This window comes from Tupaia chinensis, unplaced genomic scaffold, assembly GCF_000334495.1.
Source record: "Tupaia chinensis unplaced genomic scaffold, TupChi_1.0 Scaffold000434_1, whole genome shotgun sequence".
Lineage (NCBI taxonomy): Eukaryota > Metazoa > Chordata > Mammalia > Scandentia > Tupaiidae > Tupaia > Tupaia belangeri.
In genome coordinates, this window is record NW_006159939.1 from 1,160,170 (window position 1) to 1,172,775 (window position 12,606).

The window sequence follows — 12,606 nt, forward strand, 5'->3', positions numbered from 1 at the left end:
TAAAAAAAAACCCCCCCAAAAAAAAAAAAAAAAAAAAAAAAAAAGAAAAAAAGAAATATCTCTAAGCAGGGCCAAGGAAAAAGCCCTGTGTTATATGACTGGATATCACTCTTCTGGCTGACATAAGTTTATCTATTGCACGTTGATTCTTTTTTTTTTTTTGCAGAGGTTTTCGCTATAGGGCGCGTGCGCTCACCAGACAGAGAGAGACATAGAGACAGAAAGTGAGAAATCACCCCCCAGGGGGGATGGTCACGCCGCAATTCCTTCTCCTCCATTCTCCTCTTGGGATCTTGGGCACGCATGCACACGCACCCGGCGTGGGTTTTAAGCCACCAGGTTCGGGACTCGAACCACAGTCGACTACATGGGAGTCCAGTGACATAGCCATTATGCTAACTGCTGGTCCCTGTACATTGATTCTTGAAGCAGTAGTTAATCTACCCAATTATACTATTACCCAGTATGCAATACTTCTTTTTTTAAAAATTCTTTGCTAAAAGCTTTTTATTTCTTATTTAAAAAATCCTATCACAATTTTAACTATTTGCATTTGTAGTAAAATGAAACTAGTTCCTGGTAATTAGAGTGGTTCTATTTGTTTGCACCTTGATGTTGTCATGAATTGCATTAACTTCTCTCATTTTGGAACTGTATCAATACATAGAAAATGAAATTGATTTAATACTTTTATTTTTGCAGTATGTGTATTTGTTTATCATGGTATGCACTTGTTTCATGTAGAAGTACTTTTGGAATGGTTCATAATTAAAATATTTTTTCAAACAAATTTACTGGTAATAAACAATCTTACATAGTATAATTTGTATAAAATCTTGAATAACAGAGTACAAAATTTTGTATGTCTGACAGTAGGTTTTGAACAAACCCTGTTGCCAGAGTTTGAGTTTGGTGAGATAGAGCACTCACACACCAAATCAGGTTACCCAAATTTGTCACTCACAGGTAGGCAGCAAGGATAAAGAGATGCTTAGCATTTATAACAATCTGTTCTCCCAAAGCCCTGCAAAGTTTTCAAGAGAGGATTTACATCTGTGGTGGGCTCCCCTTTCCACCACAACTGAGGTTCCTTGGGATCATACACTTGGGGCACAACTGGGATTGCTGAGCTCATGTATTGTAGAATGTCCTATCATGTTCTGGAAAAATGAGGACGTAATTCAGATTGTTCTGGGCATTTCCTTCATTACTGAGAATGCAGAATGTTGTATTTTGGTACATTCTGCCCAAGCATTGCAAGAGACATGAGGGAAAGATGTGAGTAGGCAAGATCACCTGATTCCTATCCTCCTGCAGAGAGAGCTTAAGTAATTTTTAGTAATTTTTCTGCTGAGAACGGCCTGTGTATTTCTGCATCCCTCCTTTTTATTAAAGTGTATTTTTCATACTACAGGTCGCAATGTATTGCATAAGACCTATTTAAATCAGCAGTTATATCTTACATAGCATGACTGTTTTTGTGTATGTACAAGGTATGCCTAGAAAATGATGAGGCTCACTATCTACAAAATTTGATATCACTAATCAGTAAGTCTCACTTTGTTTTCAGAGAGATGGACCAGATGAACAGAGCACATTTTGAAGTTTCTTGCAAGTTCAAGGATTACCTAAATTGAAGACAGTTTTGTGGTCTACTGAAAGGTGGCAAATATATAATTTAAAATTAAGTTTTTCATATGTTTTATTGTATTCTTTTTCCCCCTAGATGTTTCTGATGGCAATAACATGTGCATTTGTATCCAAAACACTTTCTGGATCTTACATGAATTCCATGCTCACACAAATAGAGAGACAATTCAACATCCCAACATCTCTAGTTGGATTTATTAATGGGAGCTTTGAGATTGGTAACAAGTTATTTTTGTATTACTTCTTTTTATATTTTATCTATGGAGCTACTCTGAAGTTTATCTTCCTTATTTGGTGCTTTATGGCGTTTTATTTGACTGTTCCTTCTTTTCTAAGACTGATCGAATCATCTAGCTAAGCTTGGAATATGCTTAGATTCAGTCCATTTACATATTACCTCATAATAATACCTAAGTATTGCCATGTATTCCACCATTGTCCTTTGAGTCTAATAGTTTCTAGGCTATCTAGCATGAGTAGAAAGTATTCGAACTATTTATATTTAAGTCTATTATTTGAAAATTCTAAGGGAAACTAAGAGTTGTATCTTTGTATTTAGGAGATGCTATGGGAAACCAGAAGAATCTGTTTCCAAAGGGAAAAGCAAGTATTTTTCTCCCCTTATGTCTGGAAGGTTGACAGTTCTCTTTTAAAGTTGAAAGGGAGGTAGAAACTGCTTCAATGTCTCTCTGAATTTATTTCAGAAAGTCTCTAGGAAAGAATAAACTCTACTTTTAGGTTATTATTTTCATAGATGACTGGGAATATGTGAGGACAGAGGGAGAATGAAAGATTTATTCCAGGAACAAAACAACAGAAAAATATGAATACCATTCCTTTCTAGTTTTATAATAGCCTCTAATTTCTTCAAGGTGAAAACTGCCTTTAATATATTTAACCAATATCCAAAAGAAAACTTAGGGTTGTGGAGAGGTTAAATGAAACAGGTGATGCTTGTCCTTGTCTCTCAGTGCTCAGCTCTCAGTTCTTATACCATGCCATCTATGTCTTAGATCCTGGAGATCGAGGTAGAACCAATTCTTTGCATAGTCTTTACATAGACTCAATTTAAATTCTAATGGAAGGCATAGATATGAATTTATAACTTCAACTGGATGCAGTAAGTGTGGTAACATAGGTACATACAAGGTCCTATAGAAATGGAAGAGGGGTGACCCAGCAGGGAGAATAGCGGTTAAGAGGTTGGCCTTCCACATGGCTGACCATGGCTTGAGTCCTGGACCTGGGCTTGAAAAAAATCACACCAGGCACATGTGCATCTGTGCCCCAGATCCCAGGAGAATGGATGAGATGGGATTGTGGAGTGGCCATCTCTCCTGGGGGGGTGATTTCTCACTTTCCTTTTCACTGTCTTTCTTTGTCTTTTGCTGACAAAATCCTTGGAAGAAAGAAAGAAAGAGAGAGAGAGAGAGAGAGAGAGAGAGAAAGAAAGGCAACAGAAGAGGGAAAACGACCTCACTTAGAGAAGATAGATTCTGTTTCCCTTCCCTTTTTCTTTTACTTTCACCACTTATCTGCTCATCCTCCATGCACTGAGTGCCTAGACAGGCCTAAGTAAACTAAAATCAAACCCCTGAATACTATCAGGGTCAGAATATCCTCCAGTTCCCACTGAATCTGCCACACAAAGGGAAAAAGTGGAATGGCAGTGAGTTTGCAGATCGCCTCCTCCTTAGGAAGAAACATATAACCCATCAGATGACCAGAAATCACTGCAGAGGCACAAGAAATAGAGAAACCAAGAAAACACCTTTCCCCAGGGGAAAAGAGAAGACAGACTGAAGTATGAGTAAAACATTTCCAGGTGGAAAAAAAATGTAATTAAGTAAAAGTCTCTCCTGGAGGGAATTCATAGAAGAAGAAGATACATAAAGATGGTTCAGTTTATTAGATTGTGTGCGGAGAAGCATTCAGTTCAATGTCATTGGCTGACCAAGTAGAAGGTGGAAATTATTAGGATATGAACTTGGAGAAAAGGGCCCTGGTGAAAAATGAGCTATGGAGAGCCTTGTGTGCGTACTATGGACTGTACCATTAATCCCCTATGTGAGGGAAAGTCACTAAGGATTAGTGGGGATTATTAATCTTTCTGTGTCACAGACCCCTTTGGCAATTTGATGCCAGGTGATACCAAATAATATTTTTAATTGCATAGAGTAAAAACTGTGTAGATATAAAGGAAACCAGTTAGATTAAAACAGAATTATCAAAATATTCAAGTGACATCATGCAGGAATATTTGTGTTTTTATAACTAAATTAAATAAAATTCAGCACTAATTTTCAAGTAATTATTAGTGTCAATAACACTTGAAATATCTGCATGAACTGTAATAGCATATGCAATATCTCTAACTTTTATTGGTGACAAGCTGTGACAAAAATCATAAATGCTGTTAATACTACTATAGTTTGTTGCCTCCTTTCACCAACAATAAAAATATTAATTTTAGTAAGAGGTTGGTGAAAATAAAGATGTGATTTTTTTTTTTTTTTTTACACCCGAGTTCATGAAACCCCTGGTATCTACCCATGGATGTTTTGAGGGTTTGAATTCAGTGTGTTATACACAGTCTAAATCCCAGCTTTGGAGGCTCGAAAAACATGCCAGCTGCATGTATGTGTGTGTGCCCCAAATCTCAATAATATTGTGTGTGACCACAATAATAACAATGTGTGACCACATCCCATTGGGGTGCCCCTTTTTTCTCGGGCAAATGCTTGAACCCTCTAGCAATTAACAAAACCAATTTTAAAAGGAGAAGGCCATGCTTATAGCTGTGTTGGGATAGATGTGAATGTGAAAGACCAGAGTGGGGACAAAGAGGCTCTTAGGAACCCGACGCGAAAGCATACGAATGAGCTAGGATCATACTGGTAAAAACAGAGAAGATGATCAAAAGAAAAGGAGCTAAATTCCAGAGAACTTAGTGATAGGGTAAATGTGACAGGTGAAGGAGAGCGTTTCCCCAGCTTTGCAACCTGGGTGGTGAAATGGATAGTGGTGCCTAGACAGTGAGGCCATAGGGTGAGAAACTCAGATACCCTTGCGCTTGATGGCCCCATCTTATTGATAAAGTATAAAATATTAACTATTTCTTCTAGTAGAGGGTGTTGACAGGTGACTTGAGAATTATGGAGACCTGAAATAGTTCTTGAGGGGGAGATAAGCAGTAATTTACAGATGCCAATAAAAAGTATCACTTAAGGGATCAGCAGATGGCATAGCAGTTACATCGCTGGACTCCCACATAGCTGACTACAGTCTGACTGCCTTACTTGGTGGCTTGAAACTCATGCCGGGGAGGTGTGCGTGAGTGCCCAAGATCTTGAGAGGAGAAGGGATTGCGGCATAGCCAATCCCTTCTTGGGGGTGATTTCTCGCTTTCCCTCTAACTGTCTATCTCTCTCTCTCTAGCAAGTGCATGTGCCCCAAGGCAAAAACCTCTAAAAAACAATAAATACAGTGTCACTTTATAAAAAGTGTATTCATTTATTTCTTCAAAGAGATATGCAGAGAGAGAGATAGGCACCTCTAGGTCCTCACACCAGCTTCATCTAGCCTGGATCAGGAACCCGCATACCCATGCCAGCATACTCAGGGAGGTCCTGAGACAAGACACAAACCTAGGACCTCTCCTATGTGGGTCCAGTTGTGGTACCACTGTCTGGCCCAAAAGTAGTATTGCTTTGCTTGCATTTCTTCAGTCATTTTTACAGGTAACATTCTCCATAGCCTGGACAAAAAAACTTCCCTCTTTCTTCACATCCGCTTTCATGCTGATTATTTTACTGACAGAGCAAGGCAATTTGAAAGATGAGGCCATCCTTACATGAGAAGAGAAAGCTCTTCCCTTCTTTCCTTTGCAAAAGTAGACTGGATTCAAACAGTTGCCTTTTGGAGCCTCCACCTTCAACATGGATTGACTCAGTGAAAGAGATTTTCAAAACAGAGAGGCCAATGTGGCTATGTGACTACAGAGGTGGGGTCCTCTCCATGTAAAATCACATACACACTGACGCACTTCTACATACAAGAGAGAAACAGAGATGGAAAGAAAAGCCTTCAGACTATATAACACCACTTCAAAAATTAACACCTTGAGGAAAACAATTTTTTTTTAAGAGAGATTTTTTTTCTATGTGATGTGTGTGCTCTCTGGAGACACAGAGAAACAGAAAGCAAGAAATCACCACCAACCCCCCCAGGGCAGATGGCCAAGCTACAATCCCTTCTCCTCCATTCTCCTCTTGGGATCTTGGGGCACGCATGCACACGTGCCCGGCATGCATTTCAAGTCACTGAGTCTAGGACTCAAATCGTAGTCAACTACTTGGGAGTCCAGTGATGTAACCATCTGCTGCTTCCAAGAAAATAATTTTTGAAATTATTGTAATGTTCAAACTTTTCAGAGAGGATTTATGCATAGTAGAAGCAGGGAAAATATCACATACTGAATTTAAAATATGATTTGCAAAATTTGTACTCATTTAATTGGTTCTTTCAGTTCTTTGCACTACTCCATCCATCAGAATGAGGCTTCCACAATTATAAACAATTTCTTTATAATTCCTCCAGTCCAGATTTACTTAACACCCACCTGGAGAAGTGAGGGTCTACTGTTTTATATATATTTTAAATTTTATTATTATTATTGCTATTTATTTAACTGTATTACCTCATCTGAGGGAAGATGTAGAAATATAAATAGATACCTGCCTTCCCTTTTTAAGTACAGGAAAACATTCTAGTGTGTTTTTTATATTTTGAGAGATTTTTGCACTGTCTCTCACCCGAGAAACAGAGACAGAAAGCCAGAAATCACCCCCACCCCCCTCCCAGGGGAATACCGCACACAATCCCTTCTCCTCCATTCTCTCCTCGGGATCTTGGGCACACATGCACATCCACCCTGCCAGGTCTGGGACTTGAACCACAATTGACTACCTGGATATCCAACATAACCATTATGCCATTTGCTGGTACCACATTTTAGTGTTCTGCTGAGCAGGTATGGTGGGAAAGGCCAGGGCCTAGGTCACATCTCAGCTGATACCTACTTTTACATCCTATTTCCCAAAGCTAGACAATCATAAATAGGGTCTCTAAAATTTCCCAGAATCATTTTTCAGCCCCTTCCACTGGTTTCTCTTCTACTACCCTCTGTCATTATTGGTTTTCCACGAAGATGTTTTTATATCTGTCTACACTGTGAAACAGAGTCCTCCTTCATACAGGGGTTGTGTCATATTCATTTATTATCTTACATATCCGTATCACCAATCTCAGTATTCAAGACAGTTGCTATACAAGAAATACTAGAGCATAAATGAATGGGTGAGGCTGTGAATTAAGATTTTGTTCAGACTTATTAAAATGAGTATTCTCAATTTTTTTCCAGGAAATCTTTTGTTGATCATATTTGTGAGTTATTTTGGAACCAAACTACATAGACCTATAATGATTGGTGTCGGATGTCTGGTTATGGGCTTAGGATGTTTCTTACAATCTCTACCTCATTTCCTCATGGACCGGTAAGTATTGTAGTCTTTGATGATTGTTTGGGTTCAACTTTCACCTGCAGGAAATGAGGCATGGACTTGCCTTTTTAGGAACAATGCTTTCTAAAAGACAAAGGCACTGTCATGGGCAAATTCTCTCAACAGATCTTTTTCAAAAGAAGACATACAAGTATATGAAAAATGCTCATCATTTCTGATATTCAGGGAAATGCAAATCAAAACTGCAATGAGATATCATTTTATACCAGTTAGCATGGCTATTACTGAAAAGACCAAAAAGCTAACGAACGGTGATGAGGATGTAAATGGGGCACTCTTTTACACTGCTGGCGAGAATGTAAACTAGTATATTCATTATGGAAACAGTATAGAGGTTCATCAAAAAATTAAAAACAGAACTACCTATGACATAGTAATCCCACTATAATAGTTCATGTTTTGTACTTTATTTTTATTTATTTATTTTTTGGGGGGAGAGATTTTTGCTATAGGGCTCATGCACTTGCCAGAAAGACAGAGACAGAGAGACAGAAAGCGAGAAATCACCTCCCAGGGGGAATGGCCACGCTGCAATCCCTTCTCCTCCATTCTCCTCTTGGGATCTTGGGCACACACACACACATCCATGGTGTGAGTTTAATCTACTGGATCTGGGACTCGAACCACGGTCGACTACATGGGAGTCCAGCGAGATAGCCATTGCGCCAACTGCTGGTCCCTTTTTTTGGAGTGTACTTTATTTATACATATGAGATCCAGTCACCTTATCCGCCATGCCACCTGGCTAGCCCATTATGCCTATGTTTTGGTAATAAATGGACTTTGAATGAGTTATTTTTTTACTTTTTTAATTTGCCAGAGGGTGCAAATCTCTCACAGAGAGAAAGAGAGCAGGAGAGGGAAAAGACACCCTCATGGATAATGATCACACTAAAATCCCCTCTCCTGTATTTCTCCTTCTGGGATTTTGGGCACACAGGTACTTGTACCCAGCTTGTTTCTAAGCCATCAGCCGTAACTCAAATGTTGCAGTTGACCATGGAGGATTCTGTCACCTTCACCATTGCCATTGGCTGGTTCTTGAATTGTTGAATGTTTTAAGTGGATACATTAAATGAAGAAAAGATACCCTTTCCTCATAGGTGTTTTTGAAGGAATCAGAAGTTTCTAGGCAAAGAGTTTTTACTGACCTTTTATTTCCCAGCCTACCCAAGGCAGTGTCAGCTAATATGCAGCTCTTATTTGAATTTCTTTCCACTCTCTGCCAAAGGCGCTCTTTCTCTGAAGCTATTGTATCTCACAGGATCATGAGTATGGAGACAGAAGCCTTTGTTCACAGTTCACAACCAAACTCTGTGGGCATGACTGGGCAATTGTTCTAAGGAGGAAGATATTTTCTCCTTTTTTATTATGCACTATGGCCTAGAGAAGAGGAATACAGGTAGCATTCAAGCATAACATTCTTTAACTCATGTGAAACTCAGAAGGGCAAGTTTTCTTTGACTTTCTCTTATTTAGTAAGAGAAATAATAATCCAGCATAATTTCTGACAAAGAAAGATTTAGCTGTATATCTTTTCTCCATTCTTGCAACATATAACTTACTTTCTGAGAAAGGACATGTGGATCTTGCAGTAATGTACCTAAGTTAAATGGTTCTTGTCTATTAACCCTTTTATTCTTGTGAGAAGAGAAAAAGTCATTATGTTACGCTGTCATGGTGACGGAGATTCTTCCAAGGCTTCTCAGTATGATGCCAAATATTATGTTTATATTTGGGATTAATGAACACATGGAAAGTTTATTGTCTGGATTCTCAGAAAGTGGGAGTTATGCTTCTTATGAGCAAATCTCAGAGAATGCAAAGTTGGAGGCTCGTTTAATTGTGCTGTCCTCCCCTCCCCCACCCAAAGCCTTTATCTTTTTAATTATATTTTATTGAGTCTCTTATTTTTCTTAGTTCTTGGTCCTTATCCCACAGTAATTATTTCCAGGAAATGATCACCTAAAAATCATAGAGGTTGTTGTTCGATGATCTAAAAGGTAGATCAGCCACATTCAGTTCATTGAAAGCTAACTCTGAAGGGATTGCGCATGTACAAACAGCAAGTTCTTTTTATGATATTAATGTATGATCGTTAAAGTGGCCAAGATAAAATGACGTCTTGACTGGATTTGGATGTTAAGTGAAACAGAAGTTAGCAATCTTCACGATGTCCTCCTTGGTGTCATGAATGCCCTCACTTAAACATGGTTTTCCTGTGTTCACACAGATATGAATATGAATCTACAGTTTCAGTTTCCGGCAACTTATCCTCAAACAGTTTCTTGTGTATGGAAAATGGAAGCCAGATTTTAAGACCAACACACAATCCATCAGGTTGTCTACTTTATCTTATTGCTTGCTGTTCAGTGAATTTATAACTGAACAACTTTCTACTGAGATAATGGGTTTGGTTTAGTAAGTAAAGTAAATGAATAAGAGATCATTTCTCTCTTCAGGGATTTCACAAGGAATCACAGAAGGAAATGAAAATAGCTAATAATACAGGATGTTATTCCTTTTATTTTTTAATGTATTTACTAAGTCTGCACTGTCTATTTATAAAATGGTTTGTAAAAATGAGTCAAGGTGGGACCAGCAGTTAGCATAATGGCTATGTTGCTGAACTCCCATGTAGTTGACTATGGTTCGAGTCCCTGACCTGGTGGCTTAAACTCATGCCGGGTGCATGTGCGTGCGTACCCAGGATCCCAAGAGGAGAATGGAGGAGAAGGGATTGCGGCGTGGCCATCCCCTGGGGGTGATTTCTCATTTTCTGTCTCTCTGTCTCTCTCTGTCTTTCTGGTGGGCGCACGTGCCCTATAGCAAAAACCTCTAAAAAAAAAAAAAATGAGTCAAGGCCAGGACCAACAGATTGCATAATGGTTATGTTGTTAGACTCTCATGTCATCAACTGAGGTTTGAGTCCCAAACCTGGTGACTGAAAATTCACGCTGGGCATGTGGGCATGTGTGGCAATGGAGGAGAAGGGATTGTGGTGTGGCCACCCCCTCTGGTGGGGTGTGGGCCTGTGTGGGAATGGAAGAGAAGGGATTGTGGTGTGGCCACCCTCTGGGGTGGAGGGTGATTTCTTATCTTTGGTCTCTTTGTTTCTCTGGTGAGTGCATATGCCCTATAGCAAAAAACTCTCTCAAAACAAACAAACAAACAAACAAACAAAATGAGTCAAGGATCACTATAAAGTTAGTCTCACAGAAGAAATTATTTTATAAGAATGGGTTCATGATACATGATTTATGGGTTTAGGCTACTGCATCTATTTATATAGTTATAAATAGGAAATAGAAATATCCATAAAATTCAGAAGGTTTGTGTTATATCACTGATGTGTATGTAGCAAGGAAAGCAGGTCAACATTGCTAGAGTTCTTAGTTACTCTGTTTCCTTCTTACTGAACTAGAAACTTGCCTTTCTGTCCCCTTTTCGCTCTTCACCAGAGACTCTACAGTTCAAAACAATAGCAATGCTTCTTCTAGCTTAGGTGCCAACATCCTTTTTCTCCCCTTCATATGCTCAGGAACCTCCATCATCAGGGGATACTCAATCTGACGGTTCCTGCTGCCTTTCCTCAAGCCAGACCTCCTTCTTTTGCGTTGTGGATATTTTAACGTTAGATCGATGTCAATGGAAGTTGTTAGTCTCCAAGGTTGGGAATATTCCTGTTACCATGGAATCAGGGAGAGCCAAAAGTTTCATAGCTAAATAGTTTTCTCAGAGTCTAAAGAAACCCTCAGAGAAACAAAAGAAAACAGTAACATCAGCAGCAACTTGTGTTTTCTTCTTGAACTGCCCTTTGTCAAAGACTGACCCAGGTACTTGCCTGCATTTAGTGGACATACCAAAACTTTCCCTCCCTGGTGTACCTCTAGGAGAGTGCATTCATTTTTTTATAACCTGACATTATACTTCCAGTTTTGCCCTACAATAAGCCTAGAGTTTGCCTTACATTTGCAGACAAAAACTTTTGTGCTTACCGTAGGAAAAAAAAAATTTCTGAATACCCAAAAATGGAGACTATTATTTTTTATCCTGGGAATGACTGAGAAATAGACCTCGCAAGAAATTCCTAGACCCCTCACATCCGTAGATGGCACCTGACCTGTTTATAGGGAGTAGAGTGTATTGTCCTTCACTTCCCTGAAAATCTGAACCCACCAAGCTTTCTCAAGGCTTGACAGCCATTTGGCTTAGAATAGCTGGATCTCACATGGTGACTATGGTTTGAATCACTGACCCAGTCACTTTGAATCACATTAGGAACATTGATAAATGTCCCAAATCTGAGGACCAGAGGACTGGAAGAAAGGGATTGTGGCATGTCTCGCTCCTGAGGAAAGTGCTCATCTTTTCCTCTCTCACTTGAATGTGCACAAGCCTTAATATGAATGTGAAAAAAAGTTGGTGATTATAGCATGTAATAGATTCTATAGAGAAAATATGATCACTACTCAGTTAAATATTTTTATATCCTATGATGAAATTAGAGCTACGGAAAATTCAAAACTCAGTGAGACTCTTTAAAATCGTATGTAGTATCAGTTCTAGGGAGAGATATTTATATGTTTTTTTTCTCTCCCCAAATTTGTACAGGAATGGGATAGCACTTGTAGCAGCTAACTGGGTCTAGTAGTTGCTGGTAAACCAAATATTTGGGAGAGTAAAAAAACTCTGATTTCTAGTGTTTGCCAATTACTGTGGTGTAAATACACCTATCAATCTCCAATGTGTTGTCAATAAACACTATATTGGGAAGAGGTATATAAACTCATCTCTCTTAACCCAGCAGGAACTGGCTCTAAAACACTACTTACACTTGCCCATACCTAAGTACTCTGTCAGAAAATGCTGTAGGTCTGGACCAATGATTCACTGCTAGTGTAGCAGTATAAATTGTTGATAAGGTGTCACAGTCACATAAGAATTGTGACATGCTAGGACCAGCTGATGGAATAATGGTTACATTGTTGTACTCCCACATAGTCATCTGTGGTTTGAGTCCTGGACCTGCTGACTTAAAACTCATGCCAGATGGGACCAGCAGTTAGCATAATGGCTATGTCGCTGGACTCCCACGTAGTTGACCGTGGTTCGTGTCCCAGACCCGGTGGCTTAAAAGTCATGCTGGGCACGTGTGGGTGTGTGTCCAAGAACCCAAGAGGGGAATGGAGGAGAAGGGATTGCGGCGTGGCCATCCGCCATGGGGGGATGATTTCTCGCTTTCTGTCTCTCTGTCTCTCTCTGTCTGGCGAGCACACGCACCCTATGGCAAAAACCTCTCCAAAAAAAAGAAAAAAGAAAAAAAAAACTCATGCCAGATGCATGCACACTTGTGGCCAAAATCCTGGGAAGA

General features: G+C 39.4%; 1 protein-coding gene across 1 annotated transcript in view; it reads left to right on the top strand.

Moving 5' to 3' along the window:
- The window catches only part of SLCO1A2 (solute carrier organic anion transporter family member 1A2), a 56,514-nt gene that overhangs the window by 7,278 nt on the left and 36,630 nt on the right, over positions 1 to 12,606 (top strand). The window contains exons 2-4 of the mRNA XM_027774443.1: positions 1,727 to 1,868; positions 7,073 to 7,205; positions 9,466 to 9,572. Coding sequence (XP_027630244.1) covers positions 1,727 to 1,868; positions 7,073 to 7,205; positions 9,466 to 9,572 — 382 coding nt within the window. The remainder of the gene's footprint in view (positions 1 to 1,726; positions 1,869 to 7,072; positions 7,206 to 9,465; positions 9,573 to 12,606) is intronic.